The sequence below is a fragment of the Rhinoderma darwinii genome, chromosome 1, assembly GCF_050947455.1.
Source record: "Rhinoderma darwinii isolate aRhiDar2 chromosome 1, aRhiDar2.hap1, whole genome shotgun sequence".
NCBI classification, from domain to species: Eukaryota; Metazoa; Chordata; class Amphibia; order Anura; family Rhinodermatidae; genus Rhinoderma; species Rhinoderma darwinii.
Genome location: NC_134687.1, coordinates 639,700,263 through 639,724,708, shown reverse-complemented (window position 1 = coordinate 639,724,708; position 24,446 = coordinate 639,700,263). Strand labels below are relative to the sequence as shown.

The window sequence follows — 24,446 nt, the reverse complement described above, 5'->3', positions numbered from 1 at the left end:
ACCCTCTGGGACCTGGGGTGGAATATAAACAGGTAAAAATCAGCTCTGGCCCCCTCCAAAATCAATATTTTTTGGGGAATTCAGACTCCATTTGTCAGAAGTGCTTTCTCCCCCCATAGAAAGCCAAGACCCGAGAGAGCAGGATAATGGATCTCTTTATGTCCATTCTAGGCCTTATGACCTCAGCTATCCCAGCAATAAGGTGGGCTGAGCATCACTCAAGGCCACTTCAAGGGGAGATTATTGGCCTTTGGGATGGTTCCCCCCTCTTTTTGGACACCAAATTTCACCTTTCTTCAGAAGTGAGACTCCTTTTTCTGTGGTGGACAAAGGTAGAGAATCTCCAGTCTGGGATGCCCTGGTCTGCCTCACCACAGACGCAAGTCCATGGGGTTGGGGGACTCACTTGGGGGAGGATCACTGCCAGGGAAGATGGGAACTTTTGACCAGATCCTTCTCCTCAAATCTCAAGAAACTGATGGCCATAAAGAAGGGTCTCCTAGCTGCAAGTCCCCTATTACTGGGAAAGAATGTCAGAATTTTTTCAGACATCACATCAGTGGCTTACATAAATCTCCAGGGAGGTACAAGAGCTCCTCACCTCCAAGTACTAACACAGTCTATTTTCCTCTGGGCAGAACTCCACCTCAGCAGCTTATCTGAAGTTCATCTCAGGAGAAAGGACAATTATGTTGTAGACTTTCTCAGAAGGGTCAGAATCAGGCAAGGCGAGTGGTGCTTGAACAGGGATATTTTTCTGCAGATTGTTTCCAGATGGGGTCTTCTTCTGACAGACTTCTTAGCCACCAGGGAGAACAAGTAGGGAATTTTTACTCTCTGAACCCTCTAGATCATCCTCTAGCTGTGGACACTTTGAGTCAGTCGTGGGGTCAGGAATTGGGATTTGCCTTCCCTCCCCTTTGTCTTATTCCCAGGATATTAAAGAAAATCAGGGAAGACAGAGATGCAGTGATTCTGATTGCTCCAAGGTGGCCCAGAAGAGCCTGGTTCACTTGGCTCATGTCCCTGTCAGTAGCTCCTCATTAAGTGCTTCCCATCAGGAAGGATCTTCTCTTTGAGGGTACCCTTTTCCATCCGCATCGCAACAAACTTCAGTTGACGGCATGGACTTTGAGAGGTTAATTCTATCTAGAAAAGGTATTTCGGACAAGGTAGTAGACACTTTGAGGGTATGTTCACACTCTTGCAAAAAAAGTTTGAAAATACGGAGTTTTTTCAAGGGAAAACAGCTCCTGATTTTCAGACGTTTTTTAATCAATTCATGTTTTTCATGGCGTCTTTTACGGCCGTTTTTGGAGCTGTTTTTCTATAGAGTCAATGAAAAATGGCTTCAAAAACAGCCCAAGAAGTGACATGCACTTCTTTTTCGCAGGCGTTTTTTTTAAAAACGGCCATGTAAAAAAGACTCGTCGGAACAGAACGCCATATTTCCCATTGAAATCAATGTTTGTAGGCGTTCTGCTTCTGATTGTTCAGCCGTTTTTCGGGACGTTTACGGCCCAAAAAATGGCTGAAAACAAAAAGTGACATCTAACATCTACTTGAGAGTTTGGAACACCTTTACTAAGTTTGTACGTTCAGAACAAAATCCTCTGACAGATCCTAAAATACCAATCATTCTAGATTTCTGACAGGCAGGTATAGACAAACGAATTAGACCCGGTACTCTGAAGGACCAGATCGCAGCACTGAGTTCCTTTTTTGATGTTAGTCTAGCCAAACATCCCTGGGTAAAGAGGTTTATTCGAGCATCATCACGTCTGAATCCCACTCTTAGGTCTGTAGTACTACCTTGGGATCTAAATACTGTATTTTCGGGTCCATTGAAAATATTTCTATCAGACTACTAACCATAAAATTTACTTTCCTTATGGCCATTACTTCTGCCAGGAGGATTTCTGAGATCCAGGCTTTTTCAGCTCACCCCCTCATACTAAGATATTGGATGACAGGGTGATCATTAAAACTCTCCCCTCCTTCCTTCAAAAGGTAGTGTCAAAGTTCCATACTAAGCAGGATGTTCTACCATCCTTCTTTCCTGACCCAGACAACATTCAGGAAGAAAGATTCCACTGCCTGGATGTCAGGAGATGTCTTCTGAGATATCTAGAGGTTACTTCTCATTGGAGGAAAGATTAAAATCTCCTACAGTTTCAGGGACCTCGTAGAGGTAAGGCTTCTACAGTATCCATTGCCAGATGGATTAATCAGGCAATACATTTAGCCTAATGTGTCCTCATCTCTTCCTCCACCAGTAGGGGTTGGCTCATTCAACCAGGTCAGTGGCCACTTCCTGGCTTGAGAAAATAGGAGCCTCTCTTTTTAAAATTTGTAAGGTAGCTACATGGAGTTCACCACATACTTTTTTTTTTAGACATGACCGTCTGCAGGTTCTTTTTGGAGCAGATGCTTCCTTTGGTAGCAAAGTCCTGCAGGCTGTTGTCCTTCACTGATGACTACTAGTGTAGTCTCACATGGGTGCGGTCATGAGCAATGATAAAACAATAATTACTTACCGGTAATTGTTTTTCTGGAGCTCATGACAGCACCCAAAATATTCCCTCCCTTATAAGATTTTATTTGGCACTAAGTCAGTAACTCTCTATCCTTTCCTTCGTGTGGAGGTCTATGGTTTAGGGTGTGGTCTAGGCAGAATAGGGATATATCTTACCAGATTTCGGTCCCTTTCATCTCTGCCTCTTGTGTTATCATCTTTCAAGATACCTTTTTACTTTTTCTTTTGATCACTCCTCTGGGCACTTCCTTTCTTGCAAATCACTAAGTTGTGGTGGGGGTGTGAACCTTTTTATCTCCTCAGGTTTCCTGTCCTGGGATGTCTAATCTCCTCGCATGGGTGCTGTCATGAACTCCAGAAAAACTATTACAGGTAAGCAATTATTGTTTTTTGGACATGGAATCCTGTCCAGTTGTCTGCCGATTCCCAAAACTCCCAGTGAGGTGGGCATTGCACACAATGGTTATCGGCAGCATCCTCATGACATGACATGAATATTTAATCTGTCAACTTGACGGATGCTGAACTTAGTCTGTTAAATAGAGGGCTTTTATATAGCCCGCATAGCCGCTTAGACTGGTTTCAATGCGAACTTGATATGACCACTTTTTTTTTTAGGAGAATTAGTCTTAAAGCTTTCTTTGCAGAACATGAGACGCGAGACGAGACAACAACTTCATGAGACACGAGTCAACTGGGACTTCCAACTTCCAACCTCCGATTACTAATAAAGCAGTGGAAACGTATATTAATCTGGTGAGAGATAAAATACACTCTTTGTGTAAAGAATCTGCCAGACACAGCGTCTGTGTCGACGCCCGTGGTTACTCAGTCTGCACCTGCTCCGGAGTCTGATGGAGTGACTCCTCAATGGGTCGGCCCCTGAGCTTTCCTCTGTTGACCTTTTGTTTCGGTTCTAGCAAACAGTTTGTTTTCCCGAAGGGCCCGTGAGCACCTTCCTGACATGCTCAATGTGGGAGGACCAGTCCTTGGAAAACACCAGTATGTCATCAAAGTACACTACAAGAAATACCCCCAGGTAGTCTCTTAAAATCTCATTTATGAAATTCTGGAAGACCGCGGGAGCATTACACAACCCAAAGGGCATGACGAGGTATTCGAAATGACCTTCGGGCGTGTTAAACGCAGTCTTCCACTCATCCCCCTCTTTTATGCGGATAAGGTTATAAACCCCCGTCTATCAAACTTAGAGAACCATTGGGCCCCTGAACCTGATTGAAGAGATCAGGAATCAACAGAAGGGGATACTGGTTCCTTACAGTGACCTTATTCAAGTTTCAGTAATCGATGCACGGCCTAAGACCACCATCCTTCTTCCCTACGAAGAAGCCAGCACCTACCGGAGAAGTAGAGGGGCGAATGTAACCCTTGGCCAAGCATTCCTGGATATACTCTCTCATGGCTTCACGTTCGGGACAAGAGAGATTAAATATCCTACCCTTAGGGAGCTTAGCCCCTGGTACCAAATCGATTGCGCAATCGTACTCTCTATGAGGAGGTAACACTTCGGAGGCCTTTTTAGAAAAAACATCAGCGAAGTCCTGAATAAACTCAGGTAGAGTGTTCACCTCCTCAGGGAGAGAAAAAAAAGGTCAACAGAGGAAAGCTCAGGGGCCGACCCGTTGAGGAGTCACTCCATCAGACTTAGGAGCAGGTGCAGACTGAGTAACCACGGGCGTCAACACAGAAGCTGTGTCTGGCAGATCCTTTACACTTTGAGACAATCTGTTGGTAATATTTTAATGAAACCAAATATGACAAAACAGGAGATTGAGGCCCTTGATGTGCTGGCTGGTGCCCATGACTTCACCATTAAAGCCGCTGATAAAGGGGGTGCGGTTGTGGTTATGGAAACTAGCCAATACATTGGGGAAGCCTTGAGACAACTGGGGGATCAACAGGTATATAAGAGGTTGGAACATGACCCTAAATTTTACATTATGAAAAAAATAAGCATTGTTGTTGACCATGCCTGTGCGACAGATCTCATAGATGTAAAACTTCATGAATACTTGACTATTGTAAAACCTAGGACACCTGTTCTATATTTGCTCCAAAAGATCCACACAAAATTTAAATAGACCAGGTAGACCGATTGTTTCGGGGATAGGGTCGATCTTCACCCAGATAGCAACATTTTTAGACCAAATTTTGAGAAAGGGAGCGATAGGAGCTAAATCATATATTCAAGACACAACAGAGTTTATTAATAAGCTTGAAAAGTTGGAAGTTGGAGAGGATTGTTGGCTTATGTCGTTTGACGTGGTATCTTTATAAACCAGTATAGAACACGAAAAGGGCATACAGGCAGTTGTGGAGTTAGTGCAACATTGGACCCTAGGCAAGGAACAAAATTAATTTTAGATTTCCTTATTGTAAATTGTATTACTACTTTCTTTTTCAAGATTATTTTTATATACAATGCAGGGGTATTGTCATGGGTTCCAATGTCGCACCGACATATGCAAATATATTTATGACATTTATTGAGGAGAAATTTGTGTACCCATCCAGCTTCTTCCAGTTTGTGGGGAGCTGGATGAGGTACATTGATGATGTCTTCCTTGTTTGGAATAACGATATTTTGACATTATTAAAATTCAATGACGAGATTAATTCACTTTTCGGAACTTCAATTCACCATTGTATATTCATAAAAAAAATTAACATTTTTGGATACTATAGTGACAAGACAGGGAAATAGATTAACTGACCGCTTTGTAAAACCAACAGATCACAACAATTTGTTGCACTTTAAAAGTAGCCACCCTAAAAGTATGGTTGAATGCCTCCCCTATAGTCAACTGTTAAAAGAGTGGTAGCTGATGAATGTTTCTTAGATGATAGACTTAATAAAATGTGTAATTGATTTGCACAGAGATCCTATCCTAGACCAATACTGGACAGAGCTCTTAAGGAAATCAAAAGTGTTGAACGGTGTTCTTTGTTGAAACCTAAAAAGCATAAGAATGCACAAAATAGAATTCCCTTTGTATCAACTTATGCCCCAGTATGTGGTAAGATTTCCAACATCCTGAGGGAACATTGGGCAATCCTAAAGGATACATCCCCTGGTATCACAGAATTCCAGAATCCATCGATGATGGCCTATAGGAGACCAACCAATTTAAAAGATACACTTGTCAAGGCAGAAATAAGCTAAAAAAAAAAACACCAAGATAAATTCATCTAAAAATGAATGTAATCCATGTATGGCATGCTGTAATTGCAATAGCTTTATTAAAGGTGACACCTTTTTACGTCCTAGAACAGGTAAACTGTATAAAATCAAACATTACTATACCTGTCAGTCAAGCTATGTTGTTTATACCATCCAATGCCCATGTGGTCTGCTGTATGTTGGAGAGATAACGCAAGACTGCAGAGCCCGATTGAACAAACATAAATATACAATTAGGAGTCTTAAAAATGATTTACCAATTCCTGACCACTTCATGAAATGTAAACATAACATCTCACAATTGCGGTTTAGGATAATAGATGGGGTATCCCCTATGAGAAGAGGAGGAGATAGGGTTAAGGCCCTCAAAAAATTTGAATTCAAATGGATTTTTGTATTAGACACCTTGGAACCAAGAGGCCTGAATAGGGACTTTAGGACAACTGGTATCTGTTAGCGGTGTGTTCCTGTACGTGTCCCTGGCAACATCATTATTCGAATGTGGTACTTAAGATTAGGTGCCCAACCTATGGTTGAGGTTTTTTTGAAATGATCTTCTTATATTTTTTATAGATAATTATGCACTGAAAAAATATTATAGACATTGTTGAATCTACTTAATTCAATCTTCACAACTGACACTATTGACTGAAATCTGGCATTCTCCATATCTGCACAGCAATTGTTACCATCTTTGCAGTATTTACTTTTATATATTATTTATTTGATCATTTCATTTTTGTATAAAGGGAGATCTTGCTTATAATGACGGGGATGTGGATGTTTGTATGTCTATTCCGGTATGTTTAGCTGGAGTATGGACAAAATTTAAAGAGGCTCTGTTACCAGATTATAAGTGCCCTATCTCCTACATAATCTGATCGGCGCTGTAATGTAGATAACAGTGGTTTTTATTTTGCAAAACGATCAATTTTGAGCAAGTTATGAACAATTTTAGATTTACGCTAATTCTTTTCTTAATAGACAACTGGGCGTTTTTTTTACCATTTTACCAACTGGGCGTTGTAAAGAGAAGTGTATGACACTGACCATTCCGTCTCATACACTTCTCTCCATTCATGTTTAGCTCGTTTCACTGCACAGCGTGATCTCGCGAGATCACGCTGTGCTGTCACTTACTCACACATTAACTTTACCGAAGTGTCTTGAGATTGAATAGCCATTGCCTCCAGGCATGCTTGTCACATATATTACTTAAATATGTATGTATTTTTCTAATGTTTTTAACTGTTATGTAAAACCAATTTTAGGCACAGGATGTGATGCCACTGAACACGGATTATAAAAGGTGTGCACTTGAGGTTGTATTTTATGCTGGACAAAGACCCTGTGAGGGTTGAAACGTTGCTTTGTTCTGGTGAATAAAATAATATTTTTCTATTGGAGTGCTGCGGTTTTCTCCTCCTTATTATGTTTATAAGGTGTCATGACACCATGTCTTGTCTCCAAGACAGCCAATCTTCACTATATCATGCGACATCACTGCTTTGTAAACAGACAGACAGACATTTAGGTACATTGATACAACCCAATTCAAACAAAAGCAGAAAATAACAAAAAACATTGTGGGAAATAAGCAATTTAATAGAAACTAAAATTGCAACAGTAAGTTACATAAGGTTTAGTGCAAGATGATAGGAGATCATTGCGCGGCTGTGTCTGAATAGGAAAGATAGTTCATGTAAAACCTGCTCTGTGGATGGTAACACAACTATAAAGTTTTTTTATGTGTAAGGTAAAAACACTAATGTCGTTTTAGTCTTACTCACAATCATTATCTTACCCTTCAAAATTACACGTGTATGGAGCCTGCAGTGTCTAAGTCTCTGACTACAGTCACTTAAGGACACCCTATTTAATATATTCTTTTTTACATTTGATGACATGTGTATCAATATTTAATCTTCATTCATACAGTATAAAAAAGATAAAAAGGTGATAGAAACAAAATGATAAACAAAATTTTCAATAATGTTTTTAACAAAAAAAGGAAAAACCTCACAGATATGCCACTTCCTTCTATGGCTCAAATACCTTGTTCTGCCCCTTTGGCCAGAACACCCTCCAGCAGGCTTTTCTTTTTTTGTAAGACCTCAAACTTGTGTATTTTAGTAAGTATTTACTAAATTTTCCATCAGTATTTTTAATCCAACACTGGGAGCGGAACATAAACACAGAAAAGTGTAATGGAAAGATTTGCATGTCTTCTATGTTTTGGACCCATAATGAACAAAATATGAAAATGTGAATGAGGCATTACGGCCTAATAGTCTCTTATATGGGAGATTTTGTTTCCTACTCTTTCATGGGGGGCATGCACAACCAGTTTCCATCATCTCTCAGCATCCTAATGGGATGAAGAAATAGGCTTTTACTAGGCCACATTAAAGAACCTTCAATTTCTATTTTGGCCAGTCCTTGGTAGGTTTACTGGTATTGCCATGTTCCAAAGTGTATTCTAAGCTTATCTTAAAGCTTTTTGACAGACAGTCTCACATTATCCTCAAACCGCCTCTGCCAATATCGAATTCATAGTGGATTCTATGATGATGTCCTGATGCAGTTTAGCAGTGCCAAACCATAAAGTTTCCTCCTTCATACTCTCAAGTCATTTCAGTTTTTTTCTGGTGAAATATGGTCTGTAATATGTGCCCAGTACTTCTGGTACTGGGGACAAATAACTTTTTGATTTTTCTTTCCATAACAGACTATTCCAGAAGTCATGTTTTTTTTTACCTAGGTGTTAACGAGCAAACTATAGTCTTGCCCTGATGTTTTATCTGCATAGCTAAGGTTTTCTTTTGGCACACCACCATGTCGTTTTCATTTTTGCAATGGTAGACATCAAGAGTGGCAAAATCTGCACTAGATCTTTTAAGAAATTCTTGGGTTCTCAGAAACTTCTCTCAGCATCTTGTGTTCTGCTCGCAGGCTGATCTTACCGAGACAGACTGGCCTGGAACAATTGGCAGTTGTCTGAAATCTCCACATGTAGATGGTTTTCTTGACAGTGGAATGATTGACATTTAATAGTTTGAACATCTCTAAGGCTGTAATCACACATGCAGTTATTTATTTTTTTTAGCAAAAACTAAGTATGTAAACATTTTCCACGTAAAGAACATCAAAATGTTTCCCCCCCCTCCCCTGTGTGGTTTCTCTGATGAGCCCTAAGTTTGCTTTTAAAATTAAAACATTTCCCACATTCTGATCATGAATATGGCTTATCTCCTGTGTGAATCCTCTCATGTCTAACAAGACCTGGTTTTCGTGTAAAACATTTCCCACATTCTGAACATGAATAAGGCTTCTCTCCTGTGTGACGTCTCTCATGCATAACGAGAGTTGATTTTTGTGCAAAACATTTCCCACATTCTGAACATGAATACAGCTTCTCTCCTGTGTGAATTCTCTCATGCTTAACAAGAGTTGATTTTTCTGCAAAACATTTCCCACATTCTGAACATGAATACTGCTTATCTCCTGTGTGACTTCTCTCATGTCTAACAAGAGTGGATTTATCTGTCAAACATTTCCCACATTCTGAACATGAATATAGCTTCTCTCCTGTGTGAATTCTCTGATGAGACCTAAGTCCACCTTTAGTAGTATAACATTTCCTACATTCTGAACATGAATATGGCTTCTCTCCTGTGTGACTTCTCTTATGTATAACAAGACCTGATTTATCTGAAAAACATTTCCCACATTCTGGACATGAATACGGCTTCTCTCCTGTGTGAATTCTCTCATGTGTAACAAGAGTTGATTTATCTGTAAAACATTTCCCACATTCTGAACATGAAAATGGCTTCTGTCCTGTGTGAACTCTCATATGTGAAATAAGACTTGATTTATCTGTAAAACTTTTCCCACATTCTGAACATGAAAATGGTTTCTCTCCTGTGTGAATTCTCTCATGTGCAACAAGACCTGATTTTTGTGTAAAACAATTCCCACATTCCGGACATGAATATGGCTTCTCTCCTGTGTGACTTCTCTCATGTACAACAAGACATGATTTTCTTGCAAAACATTTCCCACATTCTGGACATGAATATGGCTTCTCTCCCGTGTGACTTCTCTCATGTCTAACAAGACCCGTTTTTTGTGCAAAACATTTCCCACATTCTGAACATGAATAAGGTTTCTCTACTTTATGAATTCTCTCATGTCTAACAAGATCTGATTTTTCTGTAAAACATTTCCCACATTCTGAACATGAATAGCGTTTCTCTACTTTATGAATTCTCTCATGTCTAACAAGATGTGATTTTTGTGTAAAACATTTCCCACATTCTGAACATGAATATGGCTTCTCCCCTGTTTGACTTCTTCTGTTTGTAAAAAGACCTGAGATTTTTGTGAACTGTTTACCACATTGAAATCTTTTACCCCCTTTCTGAGCTGTACTTGTGGTAACAATCTGTGATTGGTCAGGAGAAGGTTCCTCATGATTAGAGGAATTACACGATAGATCTGTACTGTGAAGTCCTGGAGGTACATTAAGGGTAATGAGGTTTTCGCTTGTAGACTGCTGCATGATATCTTCATCTTCTACTTTATAATTTATCGATAAGATGACGTTTCCGTCAGAGTTCTTACTGGGTTTTTCTGTTAGGATTAAAAAAGCATTTTGTGATTTGGTTTCAAAACACAAAGTTGACAAATTTAAAACATTCATAGTAGGCTAGAAACACACGAAGTGTTTTGAGCCAAAGCCAGAAGTGGATCAAGCAGAAAGAAGTTTAAGCCACGCCTTTTGAAGACACTCCTGGCTTCAGCTCAAAAACTTGCCTTAACCCCTTAATGACCAGGCCATTTTGCATGTTAATGACCAAGGATTATTTTTTGTTTTCTCACAGTCGCATTCCAAAAGTCGTAACTTTTTTTTATTCCGTAGAAATAGCCGTATAAGGGCTTGTTTTATGCGGGACAAGTTGCATTTTATGATTGTATTGTTTTTAGATGCTTATAATATATTGATTAACTTTTATTAACTTTATTTTAGGAGAGAATTAAAAATAAGCAGCTATTCCAGCATTGATTTTCACGTTATAAATTTACGCCGTTTACTATGCAGCGTATATAACATGTTAACTTTATTCTATGGGTCGGCACGATTACGGGGATACCAAATATGTAAAGGTTTTATATGTTTTCCTACGATTGCACAATAAAAAGCCTTTTAGAAAAAAATTACTTGTTTTTGCATCGCCGCATTCCAAGAGCCGTAACGTTTTTATTTTTCCGTCAATGTGGCCGTATGGGGGCTTGATTTTGCGGGCCAACGTGTAGTTTTCATTAGTACTATTTTGGGGTACATAGGACTTATAAATTAATTTTTATTTAATTTTTATGGGGGGAATGGGAGAAAAGTACGAATTTTGCCGTTGTTTTTTGCGTATTTTTTGGACGCAGTTTATCCGTCAGCTTAATTCATGTGTTCATTTTATTATTCAAGTTGTTACGATCGCGGGGATACCATATATGTGTATGTGTTATTTGTTTTTACACTTTTACTAAATAAAACCACTTTTTGGGCAAAAAAAGTAGTTTTATGTGATTTTCACTGTAATTTATTTTATTTTTTTTTATTCACAAACTTTATTTAACTGCTTTACATTTTTTTTTTTAGCCCTACCAGGGGACTTCACTATGCGATCTGCTGATCGCATATATAATGCTTTGGTATACTTAGTACAACAAAGCATTATTGCCTGTCAGTGTAAAACTCACAGGCAATCTATTAGGCCGTGCCTCCGGCATCGCCTAACAGGCATATGCTGAAGGCAGACCTGTGGGTCTTTGTTAGACCCCTGACTGCCATGGAAACCCGACGGTGACCCGCGATTTCTTTGCGGGGGTGCCGATGGGGTGACAGAGGGAGCTCCCTCCCTCTGTAAAACACATTAAATGCTGCTATCACTATTTAGGCTGGGTTCACACGTGGCGGAATTTCACTTGAATTCCGCTGCGGACACTCCGCAGCGTTAATCCGCAGCGGAGCCGTTTCTCCATTGACTTCCACTTAAATTTAGAAGTGTTAGTTTAGACGATGCGTAAAAATTCCGCTGCGGAGCATAGGCTGCGGAGCGGAATTTGGTGTCCGCAGCATGCTCTGTCTGTTGCGGAGCAGTGGCGGACTGGTTGCGGACTCATGGCGGAATTTCTCCATTGACTTCAATGGAGATTCTAAATTCCGCAATGAAGTCCGCAGCTGTCATGCACATGTTATGTGTGCTGCGGATGCGTCTTGCTTTTTTAACATGACATTTCTTCATTCTGGCTGGACCTATGTATTTCTAGGTCTACAGCCAGACTGAGGAAGTCAATGGGGCTCCCGGAATTACAGGAGCGTTGCTAGGAGACGTCAGTAAATAGTCACTGTCCAGGGTGCTGAAAGAGTTAAGCGATCGGCAGTAACTGTTTCTGCACCCTGGACAGTGACTACCGATCCCAATATACAGCAACCTGTAAAAAAATAGAAGTTCATACTTACCGAGAACTCCCTGCTTCTGTCTCCAGTCCAGCTTCCCAGGATGACGTTTCAGTCTAAGTGACGGCTGCAGCCAATCACAGGCTGCAGCGGTCACATGGACTGCCGCGTCATCCAGGGAGGTAGGGCTGCATGCCGAAAGAGGGACGCGTCACCAAGACAACGGCCGGTAAGTATGAAATTCTTTTACTTTCACTAGGGAAAGTGCTGTCCCTTCTCTCTATCCTGCACTGATAGAGAGAAGGGAAGCACTTTTTCCGCAGTCCGCAGCAGCTAGTCCGCATCAATTTACTGCACATTTTGGGCAGATCCGCAGCCATAATCCGCAACCCGGATTAGGTGCGGCATTGATGCGGACAGTTGCGGAGGAAATCCGCCACGTGGGGGCATGCCCTTACAGCGGCATTTAATGGGTTAAACTGCCGAAATCAGAGCGCACTCCGATTCCGGCAGTTGCAGCAGGAGCCAGGCTGTGTATAATAGCCGTGCTCCTGCCGCTGATCGCGTGGGTACAGTGTCAGAACCCGCGCCATCACAGGACGGATCTATCCGTCCTCCTGCGCGAACTAGCAGCTGCTGAGGACGGATATATGATATCCGGCATTATGTCATACTTTATATGACGCACTGAAAAACTACAAATCGTCTCTAAATAAAATCCCTCACACCGCGGCATTGACAGAAAAGCAAAACAAATTATAGTTCTGAGAAGATGGAGCGGGAAAAACGAAAACTAAAAACTGGTCTGGTCGTTAAGGGGTTAACTTGTGGTGCGGATTATAAACACGCAGGATATTGGATTTATACCGATTTAGAGTCGCTGCGCATTTGTTGCAGTTTCCCCATTAATTTCAATGGGAAAGTCAAGTTCCGCAACAAACGCCATTGTTCCCAGAATCCTCTGCAGCTACAACCGCGTGTTCACAGCAACGCTGCAGGTTACACATATATAAAATAGAAGGCATCACGTGACCCCTGCCGCCAATCACAGGCTGGAGAGGTCACATGTCATTATAGGGCCCCCCGCTAAACACAGAAAAGCCAGAAGAGCACAGACGAGTTTCTATGGCAACGCCCAGAGAGGAGACTATAGGCCTTGTATTTTTGTAGTAGAAATTCCGGAGGACTATACGTCCACCATTTAGGGTGAATATTCGGCCGGATTTCCTTGCGTGTTGTGGGTCGTATTTGCTACGTGTGAACATTCCCTTAAACTGCATGGTGAACGACATTAAACAAAAAATTTATAAAAGTTAGTGAATAAGTTGTATGTAGCGAATATTATGTCATTACAAAATACGACTCGTCCCACAAAAAATACACCGTGTTTCAAATTATTATGCACATTGGATTTAAGTGTCATAAACATTTAATTATCGTTTTTCAATTAAACTCATGGATGGTATTGTGTCTTAGGGCTCTTTGGATCATTGTAATCAATCTCCGACACCTGTGATAATTAGTTTGCCAGGTGTGCCCAATCAAAGGAAAATTACTTAAGGACGTTCCACATTAAGCAGGCCACAGTTTTCAAGCAATATGGGAAAGAAAAAGGATCTCTCTGAGGCCGAAAAGCGTGAAATAGTGCAATACCTTGGACAAGGTATGAAAACATTGGATATTTCAAGAAAACTTAAGCGTGATCATCGTACTGTGAAAAGATTTGTGGCTGATTCAGAGCACAGACGGGTTAGTTCAGATAAAAGCATAATGAGGAAGGTTTCTGGCAGACAAATTAATAGGATTAGGAGAGCAGCTGCTAAAATGTCATTGCAAAGCAGCAAACAGGTATTTGAAGCCGCTGGTGCCTCTGGAGTCCCGCGAACCTCAAGGTGTAGGATCCTCCAGAGGTTTGCAAGTGTGCATAAAGCTATTATTCAGCCACCCCTAAACAATGCTCACAAGCAGAAACGGTTGCAGTGGGATCAGAAATACATGAAGACTAAATTTCAAACCGTGTTGTTTACTGATGAGTGGCGTGCAACCCTGGTTGGTCCAGATGGATGGAGTAGTGGATGGTTAGTGAATGGCCACCATGTCCCAACAAGGCTGCGACGTCAGCAAGGAGGTGGCGGAGTCATGTTTTGGGCTGGAATCATGGGGAGAGAGCTGGTAGGCACTTTTAGGGTCCCTGACGGGGTGAAAATGACCTCTTCAAAGTACGTAGAGTTTATGACTGACCAATTTCTTCCGTGGTACAAAAAGAAAAACCGTGCCTTCCGTAGCAAAATTATCTTCATGCATGACAATGCACCATCTCATGCTGCAAAGAATACCTCTGTATCATTGGCTGCTATGGGAATAAAAGGAGAGAAACTCATGGTGTGGCCCCCATGTTCCCCTGACCTCAACCCTATTGAGAACCTTTGGAGCATCCTCAAGCAAAATATCTATGAGGGTGGGAGGCAGTTCACATCAAAACAGAAGCTCTGGGAGGTTATTCTGACATCCTGCAAAGATATTCAAGCAGAAACTGTCCAAATACTCATAAATTCAATGGATGCAAGAATTGTGAAGGTAATAAAGAAGGGGTTCTATGTTAACATGTAACTTGGCCTGTTAAGGTTTTTTTGATTGCAAGAGCTTTTGATTTCTGGAAATATGACCTCCTGATGCTGCAAATTCAACAATTTACCATTTTAGTTCTCTTTACAACCTTTAAAATGTTTTGATCTCTGTTGTGCATAATAATTTGAAACAGTGCATTTTGAGTTTTTTTACTTCTAAAAAAAAATCTGTTATCATTAGGAGATTTGTTCAATAAAATTTGCATTATACTCCAACAGTTGATGGCTTGAAGATTATACTGACTGTCATTTGCATCGACTATTTAGGAAAATCAGCGAAAAATAAGATCTGCATAATAATTTGGAATGCAGTGTAAACATCAGACCACTACAAAGACAAGTAATAAAAACGTACCACTCTCTGAAGTTCCTGCAGTACTTACCCCAAAGAGGCCGGTACTGAAGGGGTAAGTCCTTGCAAAGTCTGGGTTCAGAGGTCCAGCGGGCGGGGTCACTTAAATGATTGACAGCTCTAAGTATACACACTCATACGGAGGTGACTGATAACAGAGAACACCCGACCAGCGCTGCTCTCTACCTCTTATGCTACAATCGCTGAAGGACATGTGATGATGTCACCACCATGTTACCGGCACAGGAGGAGCGGAGCTCAGCAATAGAGAGAAGTGGTGGATGAACAACCTGTGAATATCAAGATCACGTGACCAATGTATCAGGGGGCAGAGCTTAGAAGTGGAAAGCATGAGCGATGGATGAGGACCTGTGATGATGATCACGTGATATGAGGGGTCATAAGGATAGTGTGACCAATGCAGGAGTGCATTGCAATGCAAAATATAATAGTCTGTGGCTAAAGGACCTGCGATGAAGTCACCACCATGGGATTGTAATGTCCTCTAATATCCCAAAACAACAACCTGGACATGCTGGTAGTTGTAGCTCTCTCCTGATACCTCCTTCCTGTAATGTCCTCTGATATCCAATAACTATAATCTGGATACGTTGGGAGTTGTAGTTGTCTCCTCTTATACCTACACCACGTAATGGTTTTATATTATAAGAGCCTGGACATGCTGGGGGTTGTAGTTCTTTTATATTATACCTACTCTCTTTAACGTATGCTAACATCCCATAATAACAATCTGGACATGCTGGGAGTTGTAATTGTCAACTGTTATACCCCCTTTCTGTAATGATATCACATAATAGCAGTCTGGACATGCTGGGAGTTGCAGCTCTTTCCTCTTAAACACCTCCCTGAAATGTCCCCTAATATGTCATAACAGCCTGGACGTGCTGGGAGTTGTATTTGTTTTCTCCTCGTATACCCCTCCCTGTAGTGTCCTCTGATATCCCATAATTGCAGCAGACATATTGGGAGTTGTGGTTCTCTCTTCCTATGTACTCTTCTATGCAGCCCTTTGTTCATTCTGGTACTCCAGCAGATTTTCTAGATTTGGACAAGAAGTTGGGGATTATCCCTGCACCTCTGGAGAAACCCATTGACATTTGTTCATTGGATGGTACTCGTGGGTCTGGAGGATCGGTAAGAGCTCGTACTCCTGGTCTGAAGTTTTCAGAAGAAAGTATCCACTATGACACAATTTCTTCTCTGTTAGTTCTCTCTCCCTCCTATCCAATTATTTTGGGGTCTCCTTGGTTGTTCCTTCATAATCAAGTGTTTGAGTGGAACTCACGAGAATTAGTGCAGTGGGAAAGTTTGTTCAGGGAGATGTTTTACTTCCCCGATTCTAGTCGCAGTCACCAGTCTCCAGGGTCTGCCCGTTGAGCATAGAGAATTTGTAAATGTTTTGAGTGAAAAATCTGCTGATGTTCTTCCCCCTCATAGAGAGTATGACTGCTCCATTGACCTAGTTCCACATTCCAAAAACGTTAAGGCTGACGCCCTTTCTCTTAGTTTTCTACGGCAACGTGTGGAGACCTGTCACGACCACAGGGTATGTGGACCCACTAGGCCGCTCCGCCATAGCGGAGAGGCAGCTGGCCTAGTCACAGTCTATGCAAGAGTCTATAGCAGTATGTAACACAAGGGTACCTGAAATCGTCCAGACAGTGGCCGAGGCTTCAGCACGGATGGACGTGGGTGCAGCAGGTTACGCCAGACATGGAAGAGAACACTGGACGTGGCAGACGACACTGGACGTGGCAGACGACAGCAGGTGCAGTAGGACACAACTCCAACACTAATAAGCTCAGGAAGAAGAACACCGCACGGGATACAGGTAGCAAGGCACAGGTAACAACGGGAACGGTACAACACTAAGGGACCATTTGCAAGACTGACATGGGATACACTAACAATGCTCAGGCAAGGAGTAAAGGGGCAGTGCCTTTCTGATAGTCCAGGAAATCATGGCAGTTGATGATGATTTGCTCCGGCCCTTTAAGACCGGGCACGAGCATGCTCGCGCACCCTACGGGACACAGCGGACCGGAAGTAAGCGCTGGCGTTGCCGGGGGGGTGAGTAAACCAGACGGTCCACGGCCATGGATGCTACAGTATCCCCCTCTTACACCCCCTCTTCTTGGGCCAGAGTGAGAGAGGAATTTCTTAAGAACCGAGGTTCTCCTCCGGCTCCTAGGACCTCTCCTCAGGACCAAACCCTCTCCAGTCCACCAAAAAGAAAGTCCTTCCTCCTACCATTTTGCAGTCGAGGATCTCCCTCACCTCAAACACATCAGATTAACCACTGGGAACAACTGCAGGGCTGGGAGTCTTACTGTAGTAGTTTAGGACCACAGGTTTCAGGAGGACACATGAAAGGAGTTGGGGATTCTGAGGGTAGGAGGCAGCCGAAGCTTATAGGAGACAGGGTTTATCTGTTGCAATATCTCAAAAGGACCGAAGAACCTGGGAGCAAACTTGTAAGAAGGCACCTTTAAATGAATGTTCCGTGAGGACAGCCAGACTTTTCGCTTCATGCGATCAACTGCCAGCAAAACAGAGGACCGGGTCTGTTGCCAGATTTGCAGAAAGTCCCCAAATGCAGAGTCAGCAGCGGGTACCTGAGATGTAGTCAACACAGGAAGAGGGACTCTAGGATGTTGGCTGTACACAATATACAGGGTGGGCCATTTATATGGATACACCTAAATAAAATGGGAATGGTTGGTGATATTAACTTCCTGTTTGTGGCACATTAGTATATGGGAGGGGGGAAACTTTTCAAGCTGGGTGTTGACCATGGCGGCCATTTTGAAGTCGGCCATTTTGTATCCAACTTTAGTTTTTTCAATGGGAAGAGGGTCATGTGACACAACAAACTTATCGAGAATTTCACAAGAAAAACAATGGTGTGCTTGGTTTTAACGTTACTTTATTCTTTCATGAGTTATTTACAAGTTTCTGACCACTTATAAAATGTGTTCAAAGTGCTGCCCATTGTGTTGGATTGTCAATGCAACCCTCTACTCCCACTCTTCACACACTGATAGCAATACCGCAGAAGAAATGCTAGCACAGGCTTCCAGTATCCGTAGTTTCAGTTGCTGCACATCTCGTATCTTCACAGCATAGACAATTGCCTTCAGATGACCCCAAAGATAAAAGTCTAAGGGGGTCAGATCGGGAGACCTAGGGGGCCATTCAACTGGCCCATGATGACCAATCCACTTTCCAGGAAACTGTTCATCTAGGAATGCTCGGACCTGACACCCATAATGACATAAATAACTCATGAAAGAATAAAGTAACGTTAAAACCGAGCACACCATTGTTTTTCGTGTGAAATTCTCGATAAGTTTGATGTGTCACATGACCCTCTATCCATTGAAAAAACTAAAGTTGTATACAAAATGTCCGACTACAAAATGGCCGCCATGGTCAACACCCAACTTGAAAAGTTTCCCCCCTCCCATATACTAATGTGCCACAAACAGGAAGTTAATATCACCAACCATTCCCATTTTATTTAGGTGTATCCATATAAATGGCCCACCCTGTAGTATGGTGTAGAAGTGGGGGACTCACTTGTGTGGTTGTTATTCGAGAACTCGGCCCATAGAAGAATCTGTACCCAGTTATCATGCTGCAAGGAGATGAAGTGGCATAGATAATTCTCCATGATCTGGTTGATCCTCTCGACTTGCCCATTGGACTGGGTGGTGATAGTCTGAGGAAAAGTCCAATCTCACATCCAGGAGTTTACAGAGGGCTCTCCAGAATTTCAAGGTAAATTGAACCCCCCGATCGGACACTATGTGAAGGGGCAAGCCATGCAAGCGGAAGATGTGCTGAATGAAGAGACTAGCCAGTCGGGGGGCAGAAGGTAGGCCGGACAGCGGGCTAAAACGTGCCATCTTCGAAAACTGGTCCACCACCACCCAGACAGTGTTGCATCCTGCTGAGGAAAGGAAGGTCTGTGACAAAGTCCATCGCAACTTGCTGCCAGGTGATACTGGGTACTGGCAGAGGTTGCAGCAGTCCGGCAGGCTTGTGGTGAGCAACCTTGTTAGAAGCACAGCCCATGCAGGAAGAGACAAAGTCCACAACATCTTTTGGTAGAGAGTGCCACCAGAAGGGACGAGTAATCAGGTCTTCTCCTGTATGCCAACCGAACAAAAGTCCTCCCCGGAGGGATGTCTCTAACCTGCAAAGTATTGGCAAAAACAATGCAGGGCGGGTCTATGATACTTTGAAAGGACTCCACCGTGTCATGCGTCTCAAATGACCTGTACAGGGCATCGGCCCTCACATTCTTGTCAGCAGGATGGTAGTGGAGCACAAATTGTAAACGTGTGAAGAACAGCGGCCACCTGGCTTGACGGGGGTTTAGTTGTTGAGCCGACTGGAGATAGGTAAGGTTCTCGTGGTCAGTGTAGATCAGGATGGGGTGAGCTGCGCCCTCGAACAGATGTCTCCACTCCTCCAGAGCCAATTTGATGGCCAGTAGCTCCCGATACCCAACAGAGTAGTTGCGCTCTGCAGAAGAAAAAAGTCTCGAGAAATAGCCACATACTACTGGCTTTCCTTTGGAGCTCGTCTGGAACAGAACTGCACCTGCACCAACAGAAGAAGCGTCCACCTCCAATGAAAACTGCCGAGACACGTCAGGATGATAGAGGATCGAGGCTGAAGTGAAGGCTTTCTTGAGGCTAATAAATTCAGACTCTGCCTCTGGAGTACACACCTTGGCGTTCACACCCTTCTTGGTAAGGGTAGAGATGGGGGCAGTCAGTGATAAGACATTTGGGATAAACTGCCGTTAGAAATTGGCGAATCCCAGGAAACACTGTATGGCCCTTAGGCCTTCAGGACGTCGCCATTCCAGGACAGACTTTACTTTCTCAGGATCCATCTTGAGACCTTGATCGGATATGACGTAGCCCAGGAAGGGCAGAGAATTATTTTCAAAGACGCACTTCTCCAACTTGGCATATAAACGATTCTCCCTTAATCGCAGTAGAACCTGATGGATATGCCTCCGATGAGTCGTCGGATCTGGGGAGAAAATCAAAATATCATTGAGATAGACTACAACATAGACAGAGGAGATCTCAGAAGATATCATTGACGAATTTATAAAAGACTGAAGGAACGTTACACCGTCCGAAGGGCATCACCAGGTATTCGTAGTGCCCGTCTCGTGTGTTGAACGCCGTCTTCCACTCGTCCCCTTGACGGGTTCGGATCAAATTATACGCCCCACGCAAGTCTAATTTTGAAAAAATCCTAGCTCCTCGTATACGGTCAAACAATTTGGATATAAGTGGCAACGGGTATTTGTTCTTGACTGTGATTTAGTTGGGACCACGGTAGTCAATGCAGGGTCGAAGAGATCCATCTCTCTTCTTAATGTAGAAGAACCGGCCTCGGCCAGGGAGGAAGACTTTGGAGAGGGGTTTCATACAAAATTCTCCTTGATATAGGCTGACATGGATAGAGTCTCTGGCAAGGAGAGAGGATATACCCGTCCACGGGGAAGAGAAGCATTTGGAACCAATTCACGGGGCAGTCATAAATCCGATGTGGAGGTAGCGTCTCAGCCTCTCGCTTGCTGAAGACATCCGCAAAACTAGCATACTGAGATGGTAGATCGGAGAGTGACAGGCAGTGGGGGCAAAACAGGCCGAACGTGTGACAGGCAATGGCTATGGCATCTGGGACCCCATTGAAGAACTTCTCCGGAACTCCAGTCAAGAACCGGAGCGTGTAGGCGAAGTCATGGCAGGCTCAGCAAAATAGGGTTGATAGCTTTGGGTAACACAAGGAAGGCGATCTGTTCCGAGTGAAGAGCTCCGACTTGTAGTGTCAATGGTTCAGTGATGAGCACAATTGGATCGGGAAATGGTAGACCATTCACAAACGCAACCGCCAGAGGTCTCTCCTACCAACAGTTCTGATGTAAGCGATCCACTAGATCCTGCTGGATGAAATTAGAAGCTGTTGCAGAGTCGAAATAGGCAAAGGAGGGATGTGACGTTTCTCCGGAGACGATGGCCACAGGAATCGATAATTTGGAAGAGGTTTTGACGTTTGGAGACGTCCAACCTCGAGTTGCCTCTCCAACCATCCATAGGTGCTGGAGTTTCCCAGTTTATGTGGACATTGGCGCACAAAATGACCCTTAAGGCCACAATACATACATAATCCAGAAGAGCATTTGCGCTACTTCTCTTGTTCGGACAACCAGACTCTGTCTACCTGCATGGGTTCTTCAGGTAGTGCACCAGGGGAAGACAATAGTGGTCTCTGGACCGAGGGTGCTGGTCTGTGACCCCGGCTCTGTCGAACCTCATGAGTGCGCTCCCGGATCCTCATGTCAACCCGAGTGGCTAACAGGATGAGGGCATCCAAGGTAGAAGGAAGGTCGTGGGCTGCAAGTTCGTCCATGATGTGTGAGGACAGTCCCTGCCAGAAGGTTGCCACCAGTGCCTCATTGTTTAATGCCAACTCTGCTGCGAGGGTACGGAAGGAGATAGCATACTCTCCTACTGTGGAGCCTCCTTGATTGAGGGTCAACAGAGTATCTGCAGCAGAAGATGTTCGGCCCGGCTCCTCGAACACAGCATGGAAAGACTGCAGGAACAAGGCTAGGTCCGAGGATACAGGTCCTTGTTGCTCCAAGATTGGGTTCGCCCATACGAGGGCCTTGCCAGCGAGGAGGGAGATAATAAACGCTACTTTGGCCTCCCCGGAGGGGAAGAGATGAGCCTGTAGCCTAAAATGAACCGTGCACTGGTTGATGAACCCTCTACAGGTTCTGGGATCACCATCGTAGCGAGGAGGAAGAGGAAGTGGAACTGTGGATCCGGAACAAACAGGGAGAGCAACGGGCAGTGGCACAGCAACAGCCTTTGGAGGAAGAACCGGAGGTGGAACAGTGAGCTGATCCAGACGGGCCATGATAGAATTTACAGTCTCAAGTAGTTGATCCTGATGTGTGCGTAGGTCATGCATCTCCGTCTGTATCTTTTGAACTGCGGTCTTGGGCTGGCCAGCGGGTTCCATGGCCTGATCGTACTGTTACGATGGCAGTTTATGTGGACCCACTAGGCCGCTCTGCCGTAGCGGAGAGGCAGCTGGCCTAGTCACATTCTATGCAAGAGTCTATAGCAGTTCACAACACTAGGGTACTTGAAATTGTCCAGACAGTGGCCGAGGCTTTAGCACAGATGGAGGTGGGTGCAGACGTGGTGGATAACACTGGAAGTGCTAGAGGACACTGGACGTGGCAGACGACACTGGACGTGGCAGACGATAGCAGGTGCAGTAGGACACGACTTCAACACTAATAAGCTCAGGAACAAGAACACAGCACAGGATACAGGTAACAGGATAACACTAAGGGACCATTTGCAAGACTGACATGGGATACACTAACAACGCTCAGGCAAGTAATAAAGGGGCAGGGCCCTTCTTATATTCCAGGAAATAATGGGCAGTTGATAATTATTTCCTCCTGTGCGTGCTGGCCCTTTATAACTGGGCATGAGCGTGCACGCGAACCCTACGGGACACAGCGGGCCGGAAGGGAGCACTGGCGTCTCCTGGGAAGGAGATGCAAGCCAGCGCTCACAGATCCATGGCTGCGGCCGCCGGAGGGGGGGGGTGAGTAAACCCTACGGTCCGCAGCCATGGACACTAGAAGACCCCTATACCTCCTTACATAATTCCTCCTGAAAAAATTGTGACAGGGCTAACACATGATATTTCAGATTTACTTCTGCAGGCTCAATCCCAGACACCTCCAGTGAAACCCGCCCAACGCTTGCTTGTTGCTAGTAGCCTAAGACCTGCTGTTCCTTTAGAGTGCCATGGGAGCAATTTGGCGGGTCATTCAGGTATCACCAAGATGTGTAAGACCTTGTCTCGATCTGTTTGGTGGCCAGATATGAGGAGAGATGTAGAAAGGTTTGTTGGGGAATGTGACATCTGTGAGCACAATAACACATCTACAGCATTACCTTTTGGTCAGTTAAAACATTTGCCTACTCCCAAGAAACCATAGACACACATATTTTATACACACAACTTGATTGTCAAATTGCCTGGGGGGAGATACCATTTGGGTTGTTGTAGACAGGTTCAAAAAAATGGCCCATTTCATACCCTTGTCTGGCTGGCTCTCTGCTGATAAGCTGGCTACTCACTTTGTTCAACAAGTGGTAAGACGTCATGGTATTCCTTAAAATATTGTATCTGACCGGGGTTCACTGTCTGTGCAAATTTAGGTATTGATTTGGGTTTCTCCACCGCCTATTATCCACAGACCAATGGTCAGACAGATAGTGAACCAGACAGAGCAATATCGCCGGTGTAATGTTTCAGAATTGCATGATGATTGGGTCCAGTTTTTGTCGTGGGCAGAGTTTGCTTATAACAATTTGTGTCATGCATCCACTAACATCTCTGCGTTTTTCTGTAATTATGGTTTTCACCCCAAGGCATCTTCATTAACTGGCAGTGTGGGCTTTGAGACTCCATTGCTCAGACTGAGGATTAAGATGTTGGAGCCAGTGTGGAGTAAGGTCCATGCCGTGGTTACCTTGTTGATTGGCGGGGCTATGGCCCAGAGGAAAAGTCCTGGAAACAGATAGAAACATCCATGCGGATAGCTTGATAAGAGCCTTTCATGCTGCCAATCCAGATAAATCCAGGATTAACCCCTTAATAACCGCCGATATGCCTTTTCACGGCGGTCATTAGTGGGCTTTATTCTGATGCAACAGCCTTTTCACGGCGCTGCATCAGAATAAATAAACAAAGCAGGGAGCCGTTAAATGTCCCTGCTCTCAGCTACCAGAGGTAGCTGAGGGCATCCCTGCTCGAACGGGTAAGATCGATATTAGTATCGATCTCACCCATTTAACCCCTCAGATGCAGCTCTCAATAGCGAGCGCCTCACCTGAATGGTTTTGGAGAGAGGGAGGGAGCTCCCTCTCATTCCACCAGCATCCGGCGATAAGATCGCCGAGTGTCTGTGTCTCCGATTGCAGCCGGGGGCCTAATAAAGGCCCATAGGTCTGCCTGTAGTGTATGCCTGCTAGGTCATGCCAGAGGCATGACCTAGCAGATGCCTGTCCGTTTTACACAGACAGGCATAATACACTGCAATACAGAAGTATTGCAGTGTATTATAAAAGCGATTGGATGATCGCATATTAAAGTCCCCTAGTAGGACTAGTAAAAAAGTAAAA

At 43.6% G+C, this 24,446-nt stretch overlaps 2 protein-coding genes across 2 annotated transcripts in view; one reads left to right on the top strand and one right to left on the bottom strand.

The window, feature by feature from the left end:
- The window catches only part of LOC142694207 (uncharacterized), a 308,282-nt gene that overhangs the window by 207,008 nt on the left and 76,828 nt on the right, over positions 1 to 24,446 (top strand). The window lies entirely within an intron of this gene.
- The window catches only part of LOC142660853 (uncharacterized), a 39,635-nt gene continuing 22,511 nt past the window's right edge, over positions 7,323 to 24,446 (bottom strand). Inside the window, exon 7 of the mRNA XM_075837848.1 lies at positions 7,323 to 10,373. Within this exon, the coding sequence (XP_075693963.1) occupies positions 8,971 to 10,373 (1,403 nt within the window). The 3' untranslated portion in view covers positions 7,323 to 8,970. The remainder of the gene's footprint in view (positions 10,374 to 24,446) is intronic.